This window comes from Dromiciops gliroides, chromosome 3 (assembly GCF_019393635.1).
Source record: "Dromiciops gliroides isolate mDroGli1 chromosome 3, mDroGli1.pri, whole genome shotgun sequence".
NCBI classification, from domain to species: Eukaryota; Metazoa; Chordata; class Mammalia; order Microbiotheria; family Microbiotheriidae; genus Dromiciops; species Dromiciops gliroides.
In genome coordinates this window covers 47,880,357-47,904,695 of record NC_057863.1, presented here as the reverse complement: position 1 = coordinate 47,904,695, position 24,339 = coordinate 47,880,357, and the positions used below count along the sequence as shown (strand labels likewise).

General features: G+C 38.4%; 1 protein-coding gene and 1 non-coding gene across 2 annotated transcripts in view; one reads left to right on the top strand and one right to left on the bottom strand.

The window, feature by feature from the left end:
* The window catches only part of LOC122748866 (ceruloplasmin-like), a 56,028-nt gene that overhangs the window by 17,963 nt on the left and 13,726 nt on the right, over window positions 1-24,339 (bottom strand). Inside the window, exons 4-14 of the mRNA XM_043994877.1 lie at window positions 21,469-21,636; window positions 20,429-20,683; window positions 19,732-19,882; window positions 16,222-16,361; window positions 13,562-13,702; window positions 12,941-13,161; window positions 8,700-8,850; window positions 6,588-6,800; window positions 4,613-4,823; window positions 2,930-3,069; window positions 1,478-1,606 (exon numbers count right to left, since the gene is read on the bottom strand). Of these exons, the coding sequence (XP_043850812.1) occupies window positions 1,478-1,606; window positions 2,930-3,069; window positions 4,613-4,823; window positions 6,588-6,800; window positions 8,700-8,850; window positions 12,941-13,161; window positions 13,562-13,702; window positions 16,222-16,361; window positions 19,732-19,882; window positions 20,429-20,683; window positions 21,469-21,636 (1,920 nt within the window). The remainder of the gene's footprint in view (window positions 1-1,477; window positions 1,607-2,929; window positions 3,070-4,612; window positions 4,824-6,587; window positions 6,801-8,699; window positions 8,851-12,940; window positions 13,162-13,561; window positions 13,703-16,221; window positions 16,362-19,731; window positions 19,883-20,428; window positions 20,684-21,468; window positions 21,637-24,339) is intronic.
* On the top strand, window positions 15,249-15,353 carry LOC122752331. Its single transcript, XR_006356090.1, has one exon. It is a non-coding gene; the product is annotated as a U6 spliceosomal RNA (small nuclear RNA).

Here is a 24,339-nt window from a genome sequence, read left to right as displayed (position 1 = left end):
CCTAGCTGCCCCCTCCACAATCTCTTTTACTCTCACCTCTGTCACACCCCTATAGCCTCTAGTACTGTTCTTTTTTTTTTTTTTTTTTTTGGTGAGGCAATTGGGGTTTAGTGACTTGCCCAAGGTCACACAGCTAGTAAGTGCCAAGTGTTTGAGGCAGGATTTGAACTCCTGAATCCAGAACCAGTGCTTTATCCACTGTGCCACCTAGCTGCCCCTCTGGTACTGTTCTTCAGACACACCTCCCCTTTAATTACTCAACCCTCTTACTTCACCCTGACCATTAGCAGCTCACTTTTGGCTATATCTGATCCAGACCTATTCTGACCTCTATCATTAACTGCATCTTCATCCTTATGTTGTTGTTTGTCCTTCATTTTTTTTTTTTAGTGAGGCAATTGGGGTTAAGTGACTTGCCCAGGGTCACACAACTAGTAAGTGTTAAGTGTCTGAGGCCGGATTTGAACTCAGGTCCTCCTGACTCCAGGGCCGGTGCTCTAACCATTGTGCCACCTAGCTGCCCCTGTCCTTCATTTTTGAAGACCAATTACATCGTGGGTGATATCTTGACAAGCTCATGCATTGGATTTAAGTGAGGCACAGTTGTACAAAGTCATCACCCTCTTCCTGAGAGTCAGGACAACTCTCGATGGCCCAGGTCCAGTGGATGACTTTGGTGTCTTAGATGTCTGACCAAGCTCTAAGCATTCCACAGTGCCTGCTTCATCCACCTTCATGGGCGTTGGAACAAATTGTTCTCATCCCCCTAACTTGCTGATGGCTTTGAAGCCTATTGGTCACCCTCAACTTGATTGAGCCCTTCTGCTGAGTTGGTTTACCTGGGTGTGGCCACTGCATGTACTACAGCTTCTTGGTGCCACAGGTGACAGTTGGGGAAAGGTAGACATGAAAGGTAGATAAGAAGCTCTGAAAGGGGTTCAGCAAACCCTCACAATAGAGGTGCTAGTTCTCTCTGAACACTCTGCATCCTGACCTGTATCATTTCCTGCATCATCATCCCTATACTAGTTTAGACTCATATGCCCTATTAACTTCCCATAATCCTGTGATACGGTACTTAACATGCTTTTAGTCTCAGTTTTCTCATTTGTAAAATGGGGATAATGATAGCAACTCCCTCTCAGAGTTGTGAAGATTGAGATAACACAGCTGAAGTGCTTTATAGACGTTGGTTACAATGATAATAATCCCCATTTCACTAAGCCTTCAATCTGGATTCATTAAAGATGTGAACCAACTCCTCTTTCCTAAAAGAGCTATTATCCAAGCATCAGTCTCCTTGTTTCATTTATAAAGGAAGCTCTAAGAAACTTCTTAGATAATTATATTGCTATAAACACAATAATTATGTTATTGTAATAGAATGTTATATCAATAATTACATTATAATAGGTTTCATTATTCTATTGTAATTCTTATATTTAAGCTACAAAATTCATTTCCTCTAAATGATTACCTGGTTGTGTTGGAACTACCACAGAATTAGGAGTTTTCACCCCATGGGCATGTATTGAGTAAGGTCTTGATGCCATATTTTTAAAGACAATTTGAACTCTGCCACCAACATATCCAAAAAGTTGTGGACCTAGTGGGAGGAAAAAGAAAGAAAAATTAGTGGGGAAATTAAAAGGCACAGAATACATTAAAATAATCAAAGTGGCAAAGTACCATTCACCTTCTTTGATGGTAGAGTATGATTTCTTCCTATCTAAGACTGGAGAATTTAGAACCCAAATAGAATTCGCACTTACCAGAAAATAGCTTTCTCTAGAGATGGGGTCTCTAATTGACTTCTTTGGATCCAAAGATCTGGAAGACCTCAAGACTTCAAGGGCTTTTGCAGGCACATGATCTTATCAAGGAGCATTTCCTTGTCTAGTGCTTCATGTACTGTTATGCCTAGCTCCCTAAGATGCAAATCTAACAGCTGTTAAGAATCAAATTGAAATAGTGATACTAGAACAGCCTCAGTAATATCAGTCTGGAGTGAGAGAATTGTAATAGTGTAATGAGGCAGCTTAGATAGTTCAGTGGATTGAACATTGGGTCTGGAGTCAGAAAGACCTGAGTTCAAATCTGATATTAGACACTTACTAGTTGAGTGACCCTGGGCAAATCACTTAATCCTGTTTTTCTTAATCTATTGGAGAAGGAAATGGCAAACTACTTCAGTATCTTTGCCAAGAAAACCCCATTGGAAATTATTGGCATACTATAGTCCACAGGATCATAAAGAATTGGACTTAACTGAACAATACCAATGATAAAAGCAATATTTCTGAATGATGTCAAAAATAGCATTTTATTGGACTTGAGGATTTTTTGTTCATTTGGGATCCATTTGTGGTTTTTGTTTTTTTTGTTTTTGTGGGGCAATGAGGGTTAAGTGATTTGCCCAGGGTCACACAGCTAGGGTCAAGTGTCTGAGGCTGGATTTGAACTCACGTTCACCTGAATCCAGGGCTGGTGCTTTATCTACTATACCACCTAGCTGCCCCACCATTTATGGTTTTTTTATTATTTTGGGGTGGGTGGGGCAATGAGGGTTAAGTGACTTGCCCAAGGTCACACAGCTAGTAAGTATCAAGTGTCTGAAGCTGGATTTGAACTCAGGACCTCCTGAATCCAGGGCCGGTGCTTTATCCACTGCGCCACCTAGCTGCCCCCATTTTTGTTTTTTTAAAGCAAAGTACATGAACTCAATTGTAGACTTTTTTTTTTTTTGCTTTTAATAAGTAATTTCTATGTGGCGCCAGAAATAACTAAAAACATACATAAATCTTAACTGTTTCAAAGAGTCAATAAACAATTAGGAACATTCTGTTTCTTAGAATTGTTTATGGGCTCATTTGTTTTAACTAAAATTAATGATTTAGATTCTCAGTTTCATTATCATGGTATACAGTACCTAGAATTCCCAAATGTTTCTCCTCTTCTTTTCTCTCTGTTGGAGTACTGAATGTACTATCTGTGTATTGACGGTACACAGCTTTCTTGTATTTTGAACCTATGAAGAATTCTCCTTTATCTAAAAATGCATTGGAAACACTTTAAAAAAAAAGAAAGAAAAATTTAGCATTAATTACTACACCACTCTTTTTTAAAGGAAGAAAAATATTAAGTTGTATAAGGATGGGTAAGGAATATAGGGTCTGCATCTTATCTTAATTTTATATCTCCCTCAGTGCCTACCTAGCACAGAACAAGTACTTGACAAGTGTTTGTCAACCAAGTATTAATTATCAGCATAATTCCTGTTCTAGAAAGAGAGGCAAGAGCAACCCCTTCAAAACCAATATGGTAGCAAAGAGAATGGCTTAACCAATTGAGATATTTCACATATGAAAGAATCTGCAACTCTTTTTGCATTGTAAAAATTAGAGCATGTAGCTCCAAGAATGCTTCTCAAATGTTTTCTAAACATGCCCATTAATTTAAAAAAATTGTTTTTTGAACTCAGGTCCTCCTGAATCCAGGGCCAGTGCTTTATCCACTGTGCCACCTAGCTGCCCTACACCTCCCCCTCACCCCGTAGATTTTCAAAAGTCTTTGATAGCTCTGAATTTACTTCCCAATGAAAGATTTTTGACTTAGCTTTTGTCTACTATTTGACTCATTTGGCTCACCCAAGCATTCATTCATTTAAAGATAATAAATAATATAGGACTTCCACCATCAAGGAATTTAGGATCAAGGAGAAGAGAAACTTGTACACAAATCAATAAAATATGAAGTAGAATTTGATAAACAAATAAGGAAAACATATGAAGGAGAAATTCCTTCCATTGGAGAGGAATGCTTGTACATGCTGTTCCTCTTGCCTGAAACAGATTTTTTTTTTAGTGTATGAATCACTTTATTCCCCTGCTCAAAATGATTGATTTTTTTTTTTACTGAGGTTCACAATTCAGAAGTTGGAAAGGACTTAATATCCCTACTCATCTTGGCAAAAATTGAAGAGAATATTTCAAAGAGTAATAAATTAAACTCGTTGCCAACCCAAAGCAGTGCGCAGTGAGGAAATTACAGATCTGTGTAGTATTTTTTTCTAAAATAGATTTTTATCCTCATTCTACTAAATCATATCAACAAAGTCTTGTTTTGAGAATCAAATGATATGGTATTTGTGAATGTGCTTTATGGAATGTAGTGGTGTCATCAATCAATAGATTATACAAAAGATAACCTACTGATATTAGAACACAACATTTCAACAGCCTCTCCAATCTGTGAAAGTTTTGCTGACTACTGTACACCCTAAGTATTTATTAGCATTTATTTCACTTATATAGAATTGTCTATGTTTATATGGCCATTTCTGTTAGATTGGAAGTTTCTAAAGGGAGGCAATTGGGGTTAAGTGACTTGCCCAGGGTCACACAGCTAGTAAGTGTGTGTTAAGTGTCTGAGGCCGGATTTGAACTCAGGTACTCCTGACTCCAGGGCCAGTGCTCTATCCACTGAGCCACCTAGCTTCCCCAATGCTGCACTTTCTTAAAGAAAATATTCTTTTTTCAAGAAGCTAAAAGAATAATAATTCTAACCCAAGAGAGATCAAATTATGGGCCAGAGTCTGGAGTTGCCAAATTACTTGTACTGTTCTTGTAAATTATGAAGTTCTTCTTCCCAGTCCCTACTTGGGGAATAATCCCATTCCACCTCCTTAGCAGCGATGTAGTAGACTTTCTCATGCAGATAGAGCGTTGCATCAGCTGTAGACTTCTCACAGTGTCTCACTTGATATTTCTGTTTCATGCCTCCTGTGTAGTGGTCTGTTGTTAGGCACTCAACATCAAAAAGTCCTGGGGAGACAAATTAATAATAATTATTATTATTTTCACATAGTAAAACATTTAGCAAGAACATATGATAAAAATGTATGGCTTACTATTACACTTAATCAATGGGTCATGCTTTTAATTTTTATTCAAATTCTCTTTTGTCCATTTATAGTTTGGGTGGTGGTGTTCCTGTTGAGGGAGAAGGCAAATTACACTGGATGAGATGGGGAAGACTAGAATGAAGTCCCAGTCTCATTTCTTTCAGTTCCTAGGGTTTTGATTCTATCACAATGTGAATGGCTATTTCCAGTACAAGAAAATTAGCTGACATTAAGATGCTAGAATAGTGAGCTCAATGTGACCCAAACACAGGATAAGCATGGAATGAGTGCCCTGGATCCTGTGCTATAAGGGGTGCCCAATATTTTGGACAATTGTGACTTGGAAGTTCTGATGGGAGTCTCAATTAATCAGCTATCAGACAAGTATTTAGAAATACCTAATTATGTGTCAGGATTTGTCCTAAGCTTTAGGGATACAAGGCCAAAAGTGAGCCCTCAAAGACCTTACATTCTAACATATGTAACAATACTTAGAATACATACAAAATGAATGCGAGATTGCTGGAGAGGGAGGGCATGAGCAGCTGGGGGGAAGCAGAAAAGATTTTATACAGCAAGTGTTACTTGAGCTGAATCTTTTTTTTTTTCTTTTCTTTTTGCGGGGCAATGAGGCTTAAGTGACTTGCCCAGGGTCACACAGCTAGTAAGTGTTAAGTGTTTGAGGCTGGATTTGAACTCAGGTCCTCCTGAATCCAGGGCCAGTGCTCTATCCACTGCACCACCTACCTGCCCCACTTGATCTAAAGAAGGAAAAACATTCTAGGGATGAGGATCAGTCAGGGCAAAGACAAGAAGGTGGGAGAAAGAGTGCTGTGCTTAAGAACACCAGGTAGGTCATTGTGTCTTTACCACAGAGTGAGTGTAGGGAAATAATGTGTAAGAAACTATGAAAGGTAGGAAGGGGATAAGTTGTGTAGAGCTTTAAGTATCAGAAAGTTTATGCTTGATCCTAAAGGTAATATTTATCTTGGAGACAACTTCTAATGACCTATAAGAGTCTGAAAGGGCATGGAAGGATGAAGTTATCTTTTTTTTTTTGGTGAGGCAATTGGGGTTAAGTGACTTGTCCAGGGTCACACAGCTAGTAAGTGTTAAGTGTCTGAGGATGGATTTGAACTCAGGTCTTCCTGAATCTAGGGTGCCACTGTGCCACCTAGCTGCCCGTGGATGAAGTTATCTTAAAAATGTGTCACAAAGAGGTAGCTAGGTAAAGAAGTGGATAGAGCACCAACCCTGGAGTCAGGAAGACCTGAATTCAAATCTACCTTCAGACACTTGACACTTACTAACTGTGTGACCCTGGGCAAGTCACTTAACCCTGATTGCCTACCCTCCCTCCCAAAAGTGTCACAGATACCATATGGAAATTGGAGAATCACTGCTTCCACCTTTGCTTTGGGCACCACACATGATCATCACCGATCCATCTACTAGGTGCATCCATTTTCAGTGTCCAGGAACTGGTTAGAGTAAAGGGTGGAATAAAGCAAGGGAGTCACACTGAGGTGGTTCTACTTCCTCTCAAATCACTGAGAGGCTTCTGGGGAAATGAAGCTGCTCACCACTCATGGTGCCTGGTCCTAGCTTGGCAAACTAAGTATAGGGGGATTCATTAGAATAAAAGCTACAAAGAAGGGAAGTCATTATAGGAGTGACTACTCACCCTCAGAGTCAGGTGTCATAAGGACCGTAAGAGATGTCTGAGGGAAAAGGTTGGCTGTGTCCTTCCGTTCCCCGTCAGAGAGGATTGTGTTTCCTGTGAAGTATATTCCATGTATATCAGCCTCATTTCCAGCACTGAATAAATGCCAAGAAACATCATCTCCTAGACACATATCAAGTCCAGGCTGATTCCAGTACATGAATCCATTGATAGCTGTAAAAATGTGGTGAGAAGGAAAAGTCTGTCCCAAACTGCTCAGGAGAGTGTTACTTCCTATGTATGTTATTTTAACATCCCAGAATCAGCTCAAAGTTATGCTAATTAAAGAGAACTCCCTCTTCCTCCTTTCTGCAATGGGAGGAATGTTTCTGGGGAAAGGAGGGCCCATCCATGTACTTCCCAGACAGCCCCAGGAGGTCGGTGTTGATGCAGAGCAGCTGGAGGTACACGTGTGTACATGGATCTGAGGAGCAGCACATCAGTGACATTCTACCCCAGTGTTCCCTGGCTACCCCATCCCTTGCTTCTTCCTACATCTCCTAATATCCAGCTCTTCTGGATACAGGGCATCCATGCTTCCAAGGTGCTTTTCTGAGGCATCACACACTGGAAATTCATTACTTACTCACACTGCCCAGGAGAAATGCTTTTTTATGTCTCCATAGAATTTAGAGTTGAAAATGAGCTTAGAGATAATTTAGTCCAACCCCTTCAATTGGCATATGAGGAAACTGAGGCCCAGAAAAGTTAGATAGCTTGTATGAGTCTTTTTGGGTTTTTGGAGACAATCAGGGTTAAGTGATTTGTCCAGGGTCACACTGCTAGTAAGTATCCGAGGCCAAATTTGAACTCAAGTCCTCCAGACTTCAGAGCCAGTGCTCTATTCACTGCTCTGCCTACAACCTCCATAAGTCTTAAAGGTAGCTAACAGCAGAGTTTAGGATTTGAACCCCATTCCTTCAATACTAAATTGAGCATTCTAGTAAATGATCGTACCCTTCCAAGTGTAAGGTCAAGCCGAGTATTTTGGAGACAGTGTATATAATAATTGATAGTCAAGCTATAAAGACCCAATACTAGAACATAATTTTAAATCTACTACTCAAGAGCATTCTTAAAATATATCCATTGTCTCTCCTTCCTCCTATTTGGTATACTGATTTTTCCCATAATGCCAAACAAGGGGTAGTCCCCATTGAGTCTCATTGAGAATATGGTCTGTATCTTTCTAAGTGTTGCAACTTTTAGTTAGCCTTTTGTGGATGCTTTACATTTACGTTACTTGTCAAGGACAATTATTAGCTTTTTTTTTTTTTTTTTTTTTTTTTTTTTTTTTGTGTGGGGCAATGACGGTTAAGTGAATTGCCCAGGGTCACACAGCTAATGTCAAGTGTCTGAGGCTGGATTTGAACTCAGGTTCTCCTGACTCCAGGACTGGTGCTTTATCCACTGCACCACCTAGCTGCCCTAATTAATAGCATTTTAATGGCCTGTTATCTGTATGATTGAAATGATTAGAAAACAAAATTACTAACATCTCAGGGGGAGATAGAGCATAGTATGATGCCTATTGTGCCTGACCTGGAGTCACTTTGGATTAAATCTCGTCTCAGAAATTGACTTAGTTATGTTACTACAGATAAATTACTTCACTCTGAACCTCAATTTTCTCATCTATAAAACTGGGAAAATGATTATTCTTATACTTACCTCACATGGTTGTTGTGAGGATCAAATGAAATAATATATGTATAATTCTTTGCAGATTTTAAATGCCAGCTATTATTATTAATAATTATTATTTTGGTGAGGCAATTGGAGTTAAGTGACTTGCCCACAGTCACACAGCTTGTAACTGTCAAGTGCCTGAGGCTGGACTTGAACTCAGGTCCTTCTGAATCCAGGGCTGGTGCCACCTAGCTGCCCCCATCATCATTATTATTAAATACTAAATTGAGTACCAAAGAATATTACCCCATATGGCTGTTATTTTAAATGAATACAATTTTGTTTCAAAGTAAACTAATGGGAAAAGCTGTAGATAATCTTGTCCAGTAAAAATATGTATGCTGTGTTGGTATTCAATGAACCGTCTGTTACTTTGGCACTCACAATGCATCTTATTGGATTCTTGAAAATCAGCATCTTCTTTATTCACCTGGTCAGGTTCTTTTGTAAACATTTTGATATTTTCATCCAAGTACAAGCTTTCATTCTCATCGAATACTGTGGGGAACAAATAGAACTCCTTGTCTACTCCTATCTGTGAAAAACAAAAGATCAAGAAGAAACAACAAATGAAGTCTGAGCAGATGTCTTCGGGTAATTACAATTGTGTTACCACAAGTAGCAAGATGAGCACGACCTTTTTCAGGGTGTCATAGAGCTTTTTGCAAACGGAGGCTCAAGAATGATGGAGAAGTCCCTTAGCCACGAAAACAAGATCTCTTAACCTGAGTTAAGATTCCCCAGGGGGCCCTTGGATAGATTTCAGGGGTCCATGAACTTGGATGAGAAAAAAAGGTACATCTTTAATTTTACTAAATTTTAACTTAAGTATTTCCTTCAAGGATGAATGTAGCTAACAAATGTTATTTTGAGAAGAGGTCTATAGGCTTTACTAGGCTGTCAAAGGGCTGGAGACTCAGAATTAGCTCTCCCCATTAGTCCAAGCTGGAAGTGCCATCTTCCCTCCTTGAATTTCTCATAATGCCTCTGTATTTGTTTTCTTATTTGCATTATAGTTATTTGAGTCGGCGTGTTTCCTATTCTACTCTTTCTCACTGGCCCTTGGAGGAGTGGGATCAAGATTAAGAGAGGGGAAAGGATGCCGACTGGAGTCCAAAGACTTGTATTCAGATTCCTCCTTTGCCAACATTGTACACAACAACATTGGGTGATGATCAACTGTAATAGATTTGGCTGTTCTCAGTATTACAATGATCCAAGACAATTCCAGAGGACTCATGAAGGAAAATGTTCTCCACATCCAGAGAAAGAACTGATGCACTCTGAATGCAGATTGAAGCATACTATTTTCACTTTTTTAATGTTCTTTTTTTTCCTTTTGCAAACTGTAATTTTTTTTTGCAAACTGCTTCTTCATTCACAACATGACTAATATAGAAATAGGTTTTTACATGATTGCACATATATAACCAATATCAAATTGCTTACTGTCTTAGGGAGAGGGGAGGGAAGGGAGGAAGAGAGAAAATTTGAAACTGAATTTTATAAAAAAATGAATGTTAAAAATTGTCTTTACATGTGATTGAAAAAATAAAATACTATTAAAAAACAATTTTTTTTTGGTTTGTTCCTTCTCACCTGTGTGATCCTGGGCAAGTCATTTAATCTCTGTGTACCTCAGTTTCCTCATCTACAATCCTAAAACCTTGGAGAAATCCCTTAATCTTCCTATATCTCAATTTCACCATCGATAAAAAATGAGGGGGTTGATTCTACCTCTAAATCCATGAGCCTATCAATCCTGAAGGGGTACAACAGCAAATATTTCTTAACTCCCTAACACGTGAAATCATAGGATCCTTGATGTAAAAAAGACCATCTAGGGGCAGGTAGGTGGCACAATGGATAAAGCACCGGCCCTGGATTCAGGAGGACCTGAGTTCAAATTCTGCTTCAGACACTTGACACTTACTAGCTGTGTGACCCTGGGCAAGTCACTTAACTCCAATTGCCTCACCCCCCCACCAAAAAAAGACCATTTAGTCTATTCCCATCATTTTACAGATAAGCAAACTAAGGGTAAGCGAGGTTATATGACTTATCCAAGGTGATGGAGGTCGTGAGTCAGTCTTTAACCCATTTTACTGTACACTTGTCAAAGGGCTTTGTAAAGCCTTAAAGTGCTATATAGATGTGAGCAATTTTAAAATAATTGTTTTTCAAGTGAATTGAGGTCATCCTATTTACTGAATGAAGTCTAACCTGTTAATAACAGGAGTATCTCTGATTTTTTTTTCAGTGAAAGGAAACTGATAGACGAATGTGCTGATATTAATCTGTTAATCTATAAGCATTTATTAAGTGCTTCTTACTTATCCAGGACAGTCCCAGGCTGTGGGGTGACAAAAAGAATGTGTTCTTGTTCTCAAGAAGTTTATAGGAGAGAACTGCAAATACAAATATTTCGAATTGCAAAGCAAATATTTTAAAAGCAAATGCAAAGTAATGGGTAAGGTGTGAGGGGACAGTCAAGTACGATGATAATATGCTTGGAGCAGTGGAAGAGACTATGGTAAATGCACTATAAAAGGTGAGAGTGGAGAAAGGAAATACAGTCTTTGCAATTATGTATTTCTCAAATTAAGAGGTAAAAATAATGATGGAGGTGGGATTCAAGGGATTTATGGAACACAGCCCTCAAAACTTTAGGGCCTTTCTTTCCCTAGCTTAGAAAGGTGATTTTGCAATTTCTCTCTATCCAAGTTTCTAGTTCCTGGCTGGTGGATGCTTCGTCTTTCTCCTTCCTGCTGACAAAATGTGGCTATTTGGCCACCAATGAGAAAGGAAAGCTAACCAACATTTTCATGGTTACTTTTTTCCAAATGGAATGAAATTATTTGAAAACAAAATGACTGATTCTACGAACTTAGGTGATCAAACCCCAAATAAATGTTATTTTCATATTTGGATAATATTTTTGTTTCTGTAACATGATAAGGATATGGTTTGTCAAATCATTATCTAATCTGATTTAGTCTAATCTAATAATATGACACAAATAACTCAGATTTCATGGAAGACCTTATTGCCAATCTATCTAGGAATAAGCATATTCAAATGAAGAGGAGTATAGAATCAAAGATCTAGAACTAAAAGGGATCTATCTCAGAGACAACCTAATCTAGCTCCCTTCATTTTACAAAAGAGCAAACTGAGGCCCAGAGTGATAAGGTGAGAAGAGCTAAATAGTCCTTCAAAATTTCAAAGATTTCTCAGTTGGGGTACACTCTCCATCAGTGTAGATGGCAAACCCTCCACCTGAGGGAAACAGAAAAAATCCCCAAGAAATCAAACTGAAGATCTGGATAGTTAAAGGGATTTATAGAAGCTCTTTCCATGGTAGCCAAAAATCTGGAAATTGAAGGGTGATTCTACTGAGGAAGGGCCAGGCAAATTGTAGTATATTAATGTAATGGAATATTATTGTGACATAAGAAATGACAAAATGGACAATTTCAGAAGAAACTAGGAAGACCCCTATAAATTGATGAAGGTAAAAATGAACATAGGACAATTTATTATTATTTATTTTATTATTATAATTATATAATTATTCTATTCTATTATTTATTCTATTATTATTTTTTTTGAAGGGGCAATGGGGGTTAAGTGACTCGCCCAGTGTCAAGTGTCTGAGGCCAGATTTGAACTCAGGTACTCCTGAATCCAGGGTTGGTGCTTTATCCACTGTACCACCTAGCTGCCCCTCACATAGGACTATTTATATAGCAATTCATATAATGTTGTTTATACAACAACAATATAGAGAAAAATAACTTTGAAAGACTTTACATGAAAAGTTGCTTCTCAATTAATGCTAATAAACATGAAGGGAGCCAGCAAAAATAATTTACTTTGGAAGTTTGGTGGAAGCCATTCTTTTCTTTCTTTTTTTTTTTTAAATTTTAAAAAAAATTTGACTGGGCAATGAGGGTTAAGTGACTTGCCCAGGGTCACACAGCTAGTAAGTGTCAAGTGTCTTGAGGCCAGATTTGAACTCGGGTCCTCCTGAATCCAGGGTCAGTGCTTTATCCACTGTGCCACCTAGCTGCCCCCTTGGAAGCCATTCTTTTCAACCATAGAAAGTCATAGGAACAAATTCTATTGTTAGTTAATTTTGTTAAATTAAAAAAAAACACATACACAAGGAGAAAGACTTTAGGATCCTTATCAGTGCAAAACACTAGTCCAAAAGAATGAAGAGCACACACACTGCTTACCACCTGATAGAATCGATGATCTTAAAATGCAGAAAGAAATATATGTTTTTGTTTGAACATGGATAATGTGGAACTATATAGATATGTATTGAGGAATTTTTAAATGTTCAAAGGTAAGGGATATATCAATAAAATTCTCATTACTTGAAAAATAAAAAGAATAACCTGAAAAAGAAAGAAAAACTGAGACAATAATAAGCTCATAGAAACATTAATTTAGTGCAAATATCTATTCATTTTATATATGATAAAACTGAGGTTCACAGGGGTTAAACGACCTGCCCAGGATCACAAAGGAGATAAAAATAGCAGAGTTGAGATTTGAATCCAGAGTCCCTGACTCCAAATGAGGCATTCTTTCCATTGTACCCCATTATAACTTACCTGTGTGCCATTAGAGTTCAAACTTCCTTTCCTACATATGATGAGAGGACCAATAAGCCCAGTAAACATGTCTTTAATGGGATTTACACCAGAGTAGTACATCTTGGTTAAACAGTTGGGATCCTTGTATGTGGGCCCCACTTCATCTGGGATAGTCCATTCATAGGTAAATTTTGTCTGAGGTGCCACATGTGAGGAAGGAGAAGGAGTAGAAGGAATTCCTAAGACAGAATGAATATTAAGAAGGTTGAAATGTTATTCAGGATTGTTGGTGAAGTGTAAGTTATGTCCCTGCTACAGTAATTGTCTTCTGGGCTCTGTCTTTTGGATTAGACTGGACGAGAACCTTAGAGGTCATTTGGGGGTTTTAGATGATTAAGTGATTTTTGTCATTTCTGAAAATGTATATCTCTTCCTTCATCCATTTCCCCTCTTTTAGGAGATCACCATAAAAAAGTGTCAAACCAATATAGAATATTGGGGAAAGGGCTCTATTCTCTTATTTTCTTAATAGAACCCTGCCCTGGTAATCTGACTAAGCTAGAAAATGATTTAAATCTTTTTCATAGCACACAGTGGACACACACACCATAAATACTGACTAATGAGGGCCACACTTACCTCCAAAGAATGAATTGTAATGGGATCCTTCATTAGTCTTGTTGAATCTCACACCAGTTGCTTGAATGCTGAGAGGAAAGGGACTCTTGTTAAAGAAAGTAACTTTGATGGTATCTCCAACTTCTGTCTTAATGACTGGACCTAGAGTTTAAAAAAAAAAAGAGTGACTTTTCCTCCTTTTGTCATTTTAATGACATGAGGAAGATATGTCATCTTCCTCCTGACCTCCCCAGCTAATGTCTTGCTCCCTTCATCTACCTGGTATTTAATTTGTGTGTGTGTGTGTGTATGTATGTGTACATATATACACATACACATAGGCATACACACATAGATATGGATATGAATATAGATACGGATATGGAGGTGGAGTGTGATGAAATAATGGGATTTTGCAGATACTCAAAGACCCACCTGGAGATTAATCTAGACTGATTGAATCAAGTGAGAGTGATTGACTGCTGATTAGCCTACTTCAAGTTAACTGGATTGTAATCACATCTATGTCTCTGCTTCTTTAGTGCCTTGCACAGTGCCTGGCACGTGGTAGACATAACATTAATGAGCATTACTAACAAGCATTTGAGAAATGCTTGTTAATTATTTTAGTTCTTTTGGAGAGAAATATAACTGTCTGTGATAGATAATTCCATACATCTCACAAGACAGTGGCAGATGTTTTGGGTGAGTGTTGACTTTGACCCAACCTTTATTCTGATGCCATTAAAACAAAAGAGACAAATTCAATACCTAAATAGGTCAGTTAGTTTTCAAACATATATACCCAGAAATGTCTTTCAAAAGTACAAGCTGCTTTCCTAACCCCGGCTACTCTGTTATAAATGTGGCCCTCTGATCACAAGGAAGAGAGGAGAGGGACCTCTAATCCTTCATTATCAAAGGCACTGACCAAAAGTATTGTCTTTGTACATGAAGAATAACACTTGGGGGGGGCAGTTAGGTGGTGCAGTGGATAAAGCACCGGCCCTGGATTCAGGAGTACCTCAGTTCAAATCCGACCTCAGACACTTGACACTTACTAGCTGTGTGACCCTGGGCAAGTCACTTAACCCCCATTGCCCCACCAAAAAAAAAAAAAAAAGAGTAAAGGAGAGTATTATTTTTTAAAAAAAGAATAACACTTGGGTTGTGTGTGGTGTGTGTATAGAGGTAATGCCACTATTATTAATATCATTAATTCAATTTGACAACATCTTACCCAAGAAATATTTATTTCTATTGTTGAATTGGACAACATTTTGTTGGCGGGGCTGGTAGTAGGAGGGATAGGGAATCACCAATACTTCAATATCTTTGTAATCTTATTGATGTGTATTACTAATTCAGTCAATAAACATTTTTTAAGCACCACCTATATGCCAAGTACTGTGCTAAGCACTGGGTATTACCTCTAATGATACAGTTGACAACCTATCCATTCAGGCATTTAGCCCATCCTGTATGTATGACTTGGGTGGTATAATTGTATTGATACCATTACCAAATGTTCAGTGAAATGTATGTGCTATTCTTGAAATGATCCTTAACTTTTGTGGATTTGGAGTTCTTTTCCTTGTACCATGTGACTTGCTAAGTGTGGGACCCCAAGAAATAATTTATGTCTAGGAGTGATGTTTTAATTTCTAAAGAGTGCACACAGGAAAAGACACTGAAAAGAGCAATGAAGGCTCATTTCTGTCACACACATACTAGAATTAGACCAAACCACAAAAGATTAGCAGGGCTCCTGAATAAGAATGCCAGGCACTTTTATGAAAAATTCCATATTTTTCTTCCATTTGGTGATAGTGATTTAAAAAAGGAACAGAACATCAAGCGAAACATAAAAAACAACAACCCACCATCACAGAAGAAAGCAGAAGGAAATCCAGAAGGTGATATAGATAAACAGGGTAGTTTTGTTACTAAAGTATTAAATTGAATATGTTTTAGAAGGAAAAAACTATATAAATTCAGTTTCATATCCAATTCTTTTTGTTTTTCTATTCTATACTCCTCACTCAGCAGACTTACCCTCCTCCTTCCCAGCAGCTTTCTGCTCCTGGAGTTTCCTCCACCCTGTGACCCCTCTCATTTGATTGTTGAGTTCCTAGCCCAAACCACCATTTCATGAGGTGGAGGTCACACTCCCTTTATCTTCGCTTCACGCCTTACTTTCTAAACATTTCCACCTTGTCCTCACAAGCATTTTAGTAGGCCATCTTTTCTCATTAGAAGGTAAGATTCTTGAGGGGTATGGACTGCATTTTTTGCTTATGTAGGTAGGTATTCTCAGTGCTTAGAACAGTGTTTGGCACATAGTAAGTGCTTACTGACTTTTTATAGTGATATATTTATATCTATAGTCAGATCCTTATCCAAATCTATCTATACCTACAATTATCTCCATACCCAAATCATTGTTATTGTTATTGTTCAGTTGTGTCTGACTCTTCATGACCCCATTTGAGATTTTCTTGGCAAAGATACTGGAGTAATTTGCCATTTCCTTCTCTAGTTGATTTTACAGATTAGAAAACTCATGCCCTAAGAGATTAACAGTGACAGGACCCAAGACATAGGGGTAGTAAGTGGCAGAACTGGAACTTGGATCTCATTCCAAATCCAGTTCTCTTTCCACGGATCTTCACCAGTCCTACCTAGGATGCCCAGATGTTCCTCTTCAGGGAGTCTTTCTTTTCGGTTGGAGAAGGTATCATCTCTGTACTCACGGAAAACCAGCTTTTTATAAGTTCCTCCAATTCTATCAGCTCCTTGTTTGAAAAATACCTCTGAGGAGCTGTGCAAAGAAATCAACAATGAACAAACGCTTAAATACTACAGTCAAATATCAAGAAGAACCTAGAATTCAAATGGGAAAGATGACTGTTTTGGAGGTAAAGACTGTTTTGGTTGTCAATTATCATCTTGCTAAAATTTTAGCTCTTTACTATTTCAAACACGAAGTCTGCACAATAAAGGGATTTCTCACTAATGCTTACAGATGGAAAAGCAGACTAGTCCAGCTGGATGCTGGACCTGGAATCTTGATCTAATTTTAAATTCCATGTCTGGCATTTACTCTCTGACCATGAACCTTTCATCTAATTTCTCTGAGTTTCAGACAACTCTCTCAGATTTATCTATTAGGTTAGAGTAATTTACCTTACGGGTAGCGGGTATTCATGTACTGGTAAAAAGATAATTATTGTCTATGATATATGTAAGCATCAAATAAGAGGAAAGAATCAAGCATTCAAGTATTGTAGTAGTAGTAGTAGTAGTAGTAGTAGTAGTAGTAGTAGTAGTAGTAGTAGTAGTAGTAGTAGCAGTAGTAGTAGTAGTAGTAAAATAACTAATATCTGTACAGTATGGGCACTGTGCCCATGATAGGTACGGGACTAAGCACTATATAAACATAAATTCATTTGGTCCTCACAATAACCCTGTGAGATAGTATTATACCTATTTTAAAGTTGAGGAAACTAAAGTGAACAAAGGTTAAGTAACTTGTCCAGGGTCACAGAGCTAAGAAATATCTGAACCCGGATTTGAACGGAGTTTTTCCTAACTCCAGGCCTAGCACTTTATCCATGTATTTTGTTTTATACATTTAAAAATATTATTTTGAGAAGAGGTGCATAGACTTCATCAGACCACCACAGGAAAGGGGATTGGTATAGTGGAATAAACCCTAAAATTGGTGTCAGGGGACCTGGGTTCATAATCTCAGCTTTTCCACCTTCATGACATAATTTCCTTGGACTCACTTTCCTCAGCAGTAAAACAAAGAAAGTTGGGCTAGGAAATCTCTAAGGATTCTTTCAGTTCTAAGCTTGTGATCTCCAAAAGCATAATCGATATCGTATTTTTCCTGCTTCAGGGATGGTTCTGATGCAAGCAAAAGACTGGATGAGATAAAATTTTGCAGCCCTCTGTACCCTTAAGGATCCAGTGAAAAAATTTTTAATTCAGTGGTGTAGTACAATACACACTAATTTCACGCTTCCTTTTGTCTGTCTCTGTGTTGGGTGGTGTGGGGAAGAAGAGTTTACCAGTGGAGATTTACAAAAGGGGAAATCAGAAGAAGGATTATTTTCAGATGGTTGTAAGGTGGGGCGGGATCAGGAAGGAATTACATGTGAGCTGGTCCTTGAAGGAAAGGTAGGATTTTGACAAAGGAAGAGGGCATTCTAGGTGAAGTGGGAACTATGGGAAAACTGTGTGGTTTTCTTTGAACCCAGCACTGCTTGGCTGAGAAACCAAACCTGTTTCTTAGAGACCAGATTCATTTAATGCTAACTTCAGCATTTACACTGCACCATAAATCCAATCAGATCTGAAGACCAACCCCAGGAATAGAAAGACTTTCCTCCCATTATTTATCTCAAACATCCTACATGTCCCATCTGGAAATAAGCCTCAAGGCTGACCAATCAGCTACTGTTTCCTTGTTCCTTTGTTTGAATCTTATATAATGTGTCACTTACAGATGCTGAGAGGAGTGGCCCAACCCCCTTTTCAGCTCCCTCCTCTGCTGGATGACTTTTGTTCTCAGCTAACAGAGCATAGACACAAAGAAGACTGAGAATCAAAAATGCCTTCAGTAAGATCATAGTTTTTGTTGTGGTTGTTGAGTCATTTCTGACTCTTCATGATCATTTTTGGGGTTTTCTTGGTAAGGTTACTGGAGTGGCTTGCCATTTACTTCTCCAGCCCATTTTACAGATGAGGAAACTGAGGGAAATAGTGTTAAGTGACTTGCCCAGGGTCACACAGCTAGAAAGTGTCTGAGGCTAGATTTGAACTCACAAAGATTAGTCTTCCTCATTCCAAGCTCAGTGCTCTATCCATTGAACCATCTAGCTGCTAATACATCTAGAGGCTAATACAACTTCCTTAGTTTATAGATGAGGAACTAACTGAGCACAGAGAGGTTAGATGATTTGTCAAATGTCATACAGCTACTAAGTGGATAAAATGGGATTTGAACCTAGGCCTTCAGGTTGGTATTCTAGTCACTATTCCAAGTTGTCCAGTTTGGCAAGGGCATAGAGTTTGAGAAGGGGCAAAGTGGGAGTTAAGACTAAAGGCTTAATAAATATTTGTTTACTGAATGAATAAATATAAAATTTTGGTAAAATTGTTACTGGATTATTAGCTGTGGGAAATCCATTGTCATTAAAGTTTTTCTCAGAAAAATAAAAACTTGATTTAATTGTTATTTTGTCACTAGTTGTTTACTAGGTATTTGGAGAATTTCTCAACATATGATCAAGTTCTTATACAATTTCTTAAACTTCAAAACTCCAACAGAGCCATGGTGTCATCAACACAGATATTTCCTCCAATGATGCAGAACACAACATATCTATACCTGCCTGACTAGTAAGTTTCCTGCCCAGGAGTATGCTGGAGCCAGTCAAACCAGTTCAAACCAGCTCAGACCAACTCAAACCAACTCAAACCAATTCAAAACAACTCACAAGATCCATTAAATTTTCAATGTGACCATTTACACCTCAGAAATCAGCAAAGCTACACATCAAGGCTTGATTTATTGTTTGTTGATTATTTAAACTAAAGAAAGTGATGGGAAAATGTTAATAATGCAGATTAAACTGAAAAGTGTGTCATGGCATGCTTTTAGGGGAGGGAAGAGCTGGTTGTTGAACATTTATCAGCAAAACCCTGCTCCTATTCATATTCTCCCATAAATTCACTTCAGGAGTTCCACCCAAAGTGAAAGCAGTAGGCTCTTCCTCAATTTCTCTTGACTTCTAAGATTGAACCTCTTATGTTTTGAAAAATGAATTAGGTAAGTAAAGGTAAATGCCACAAATTAAAACAAACTGCTTCACTCTTTACTGATTCTTTAAATATTTCATCACAGTTAAAAGTGCATTAATTGGGGCAGGGCAGGTAGGTGGCACAGTGGATAAAGCATTGGTCCTGCATTCAGGAGGATCTGAGTTCAAATCCAGCCTCAGACACTTGACACTTACTAGCTGTGTGACCCTGGGAAAGTCACTTAACCTTCATTGCTCCATCCCCCCAAAAAGTACATTATTGGTATGCTTATGTTGAATGAACCTTTTAATATTAGTGATATTGACATTGGGGGAGGGGTGGGAGAAATTCCACAATATCCAGCATTTATTCTGAATTACCTTCCAGGTGCATCTAAGTCTACACCAGAAGGGGCATAATTCCAGATGATTTCCTCAGCTGCAATGTAGTAATGCCTAATATTTTGTCCATCAACATTATTAATGGAAGGTTTTTTGCAATCTTGCACCTGGAAATAGGCCTTCAAACCAGCTGAAAACCAAAAAAAAAAAAAAAAAAGGATATCATTCAGGTGACAAAAGAGTATCGACTTGTTTTATGATTCCACCTTGGAATCAGAAGGAGGGTAAGAAGTCAACATTTGCAGAAGCTTTAAATTTTGAATTTAGGTATAATGGGGAGAAAAATCACCCATGGACAAGATAGTTAATGTTGAAAAGGATGCTCACTGCAAGGGGGTAGTTGGGGGAGGTGGTACTGAGGAGAAAGTGAGCCAGAAAACCTCAGGGTGAGGATGGAGATGGTGGGGGTGGGGGAGGAGAATCTTTTCAGGGCCATAACTAGGAATTTTGGTCCCTAGGTCAATTCAGTTAGGGAGGATGTTATTAATAGTATTAATACCAAAATAAAAGTAAATAGCCAGCTAAGATAATCTTAGACTTTTAAGCCACCATCAATAAAGTATCAATGGATATCTTTAGTGTTTTGACCCCTGATTCTTTGGGAGCACCATTAACTAAATTATAACTTCATATAGCTGACAAAGAAAATTTTCATATAAAGATCAAGAATTCCTACCTTTCATATGGTTGAAATTCTGACAGCTAAGCAGCCATTCTCCAGGGTTCTTTGCCACCATTAAGGCATCAACCAGTGTGGCAGGGAATAAATTTATGGTATCCACTCGATGATTCTGATTAGTCAATACTTGCCCATGGAAATAAGCAGCATGTACATCAATTTCATTACCCATACCAAAAAGGTACCACTTCACCTTGTCTTCTGCACACATGGTGAAACCTGGGAGGCTTCCAAAGACATATCCATTTATAGCTGTGGGTTAAGAGAATAGACCTTCAAGTTCACAGGCATTGATTGGTCAGTTATTGCTAGGCTAATAATTGAACCTGTGATGGAAAAAAAATCATCAATTTCATTTTAAGATATGGTGCTTTGTTCCATATGTAGAATCTCAGAATAGGAATGTCACAGGCCACAATTTTTTCCTGAAATTTAGGGACAGTCTAGTCAACAGTTAAAGAGTATTTCTTCCTTCCTTCCTTCCTCCCTTTCTTTCTTTCTCTGTTTCTTCTTTTCTTCCTCCCACCCTTCATTTCTTTGTCCATTTTGTCTGTTTCTCTCATTTCTTCACCCACTACCTTCTTTCTTTCTTCCTTCCTCTCTCCCTCTCTATCTTTCTCCATTCCTTCTTTTATTCCTCCCATCCTTCATTTCTTTGTCCACTACCTCATTCCTTCCTTCCTTCTTTCCTTCCTTCCTTCCTTCCCCACTTCCTCCTTTATTTTTTCCTTTTTCTTACTTTCTTCACTCCTTTTTTTCCTTTATAATAATTTCTAGTATCATGATTTAAATGTTTTCTTTCTAGTGGCATTACTGAAATGTTTTGTTCTTTCTAGTCATGGGGAAAAGTTCAGAATATCAAATTTCATATAATTTAAGAGATCAGGATTTTCTAGCTTAGTTAGATATTAATTTATACTTCAATGCATCCTATTTCCCATGCAGGTCTAGTCATGATGCAGGTTTAACTTGAGGGAAGTAACCCAGCAAAATCATTAAACCAAGGAAAAATCTAGAAAATAATGTTGTAATCTTACAATACATCCGATTGCTCTCTTGGAAGTCTTCGTCATCTTTTGCAACTTCTCCCGAGCAGTAGGTCTTAATGTTCTCCTCTAAATACCAACTCATGTTTTCATCCACCACAGAAAACATAGCAACAAAGTCTTTATCAATATTCTTTTCCTTCTCATTATCCAATGTATCTAAAACAAAGAGAATAATTTCTTTACATTCTGGCTGATAATGAAGCAGATCTTGGTACCTAGCATATATTTAACTTAATACCTGTGAAATAGTTCATAATTTTGTTATTATTCCTTCTTCCTATTAATAAACCCATGAGTTTGATCTAAATTTTTACCCATTTTGCAGCTGTGAAAATTGATATTGTGCCCATGCAATACTTACTGAAATTTCACGTATCCAAAAAATTTGGTCATTTGATCTCCTAGAATTTCAGATGGCATGTCACAACTTGGGGCTGGTATTTCTGGGCTTCAACTCCTCATTTATACATGTAACAGATTGATTACAATTAGGAAGGTTCATCTTGGAGTCATGTCCATTTCTTCCTTGTACAAAAATCAGCCACAACCTATGACTTTCTATCTTTACCAAGGGTCATATTAATCGACTGGCCACTGTCCTGAGAATCAGAACGTCTGTGCGCTAAACCTACTGTGCCATTAACTTCTTAAAAGTCCTTGGATAAGTCATTACCTCGTCACTGAGCCCTATCATCTTCATTTGTAAAATAAGGCAATTGGAGTTAATTTAGTTTAAAAATAAGCATTTATTGTATCTGCTATATGTAAGACCCTGAGTTCACCAGGGTAGATCCTTTGGGGCCTGTCATTTCCTTCTACTTTGTATCCCCATCTCTTAGCACAATTTCCCCCAGTATCCTCTCCTCCTGCCTCCAAAGAATCATCGCATACAGTGAGCAGCATTTTTAAAGACGAAAAAGGATAGAGGAAAAACATAACTGATTACTGCCTCACTAATTTTCGATTTTTATGCATACTTCTAACTTCATGTCATTTTATGGTCCTCCATTACCTAGAGTTACAGCCACTTTTTTTTTTTCAGGTTTTGTTGATCACTCAAGGCTAGATATTGTAAAGATACATTTAATCCCAGACACTTTCACCAGAAGGTGGTCAACAAAGACACACAGGATGTCAAAGCCGAGAGGAATCTTGGAGATCTTTTGTCCCAAACCTTTTATTTTCAAGAGGAGGAAATGGAGGTTCAGAGAATTGAAATGACTTGCCCAAGGCCACATAGCCAGTAAATGGCTGAATCAAGACTTGAACCCATTTCTTCTGGAATTGAATCTAATGCTCTGTCCAATATAATACGCTGCAAGTCATCAAGTCATCCTATCACCTTTTTTTTTTTTTTTTTTTTTTTTAGTGAGGCAATTGGGGTTAAGTGACTTGCCTAGGGTCACACAGCTAGTAAGTATTAAGTGTCTGAGGCCGGATTTGAACCCAGGTACTCCTGACTCCAGGGCCGGAGCTCTAGGCACTGCGCTACCTAGCTGCCCCTATCCTATCACCTTTTTAAAACTCATATTTGTAAATGGGAGATTGGTTGCTGCCACTCCTATGACTACTTTCAGAAGCAAGAGGAGCAGAGACCTGGTAGAGCTTCTGCTGTTTTTTCTCCCCTTTCTTTCCCAAGACCACAGTTGCTGCACTGGGGGTAGCATAGGTCAGAAAAATAGAGGAAAACAGGGATGTTTGCTTGCTATATGTCTTTTTTTTACCTTGGGAACAGACATAATTCACAGCTACATTTTGAAACAGGAACTAATACAGCAGAGAGCATATCTCGTATCAGAGTACTTTACAGAAAAACTAATAATGAAAAGTGTTATCATGTTCAGGGGTTCACTGCTCTAAGATATACAATCAGGCAAAAATTGCTCATTTTCCATACCTAAATGTAACTTGAAATTTTGTTGTTGTTGTTGTTTAGTTTCAGTAGTGTCTGATTTTTCATGATCCCATTTGGGGTTTTCTTGGCAAAATACTGGAGGGGTTTGCCATTTCCTTCTCCAGCTCATTGTACAGATGAGGAAATGGAGTCAAATAGGGTTAAGTGACTTGCCCAGGGTCACACAGCTAATAAATATCTAAGGCCGGACTTGAACCTAAGTCCTCCTGATTCTAGGACTGGCACTCTATCCACTGGATTTTTTTGGGGGGACAAAATTGGTTTGAGGGTGGATACGGACAATGAGGATAGTCTAGTTGTAGGCACAGTTGTACTAGGAGGGGATGGGGAAAGGGTATGGATGGTGGTTACTGTGGGAACCTCCAAAGCAAGCTCCTGAAGATTCCCTCCAAAGCATACCTCTGAGGCATGTGCTCCTAGTCACCCTCGGAAGTGTGCTGCTTAACTACAATCCCTAGATGACTTCTGAACCATACCTCTGATGGATGTCCTAGCTTCGGGGCAGTATCCTATTTGACAGGACTCTGATGATGAGTTGGATGCAAGAAACTGAATAGACTAAGAACTGACTTCTCTGTTTGAATTTCAGCGACATTTCCCTGGTAGACTTCTTCAACCAATCAAGAATCAATAAGTATTTATCAGGTGCCTACCATATGTCAGGGACTGTGCTATGTGCTGCAGGTAGAAGTATGAAGAACACATGAACCCTACACTCATGGAGTTTGGGCTCAGCCAGCATTCCCCCATCTTCTTTTCTCTCTGTCCCCTTCCCTCACCCCCACCCCCTTACTCTCTCTTTCCCTCACTTGCTCAACCTCTGAATAAGGGATTTATAACTTAAAAAGAAAAGAGAAAACAAACCCCATAGATTACCCATGGGCTTGCTTACTTCCAGCTGGTTCCATGATCAGCTGACAAAGTCTTTGTTTATTTTGTTTAAG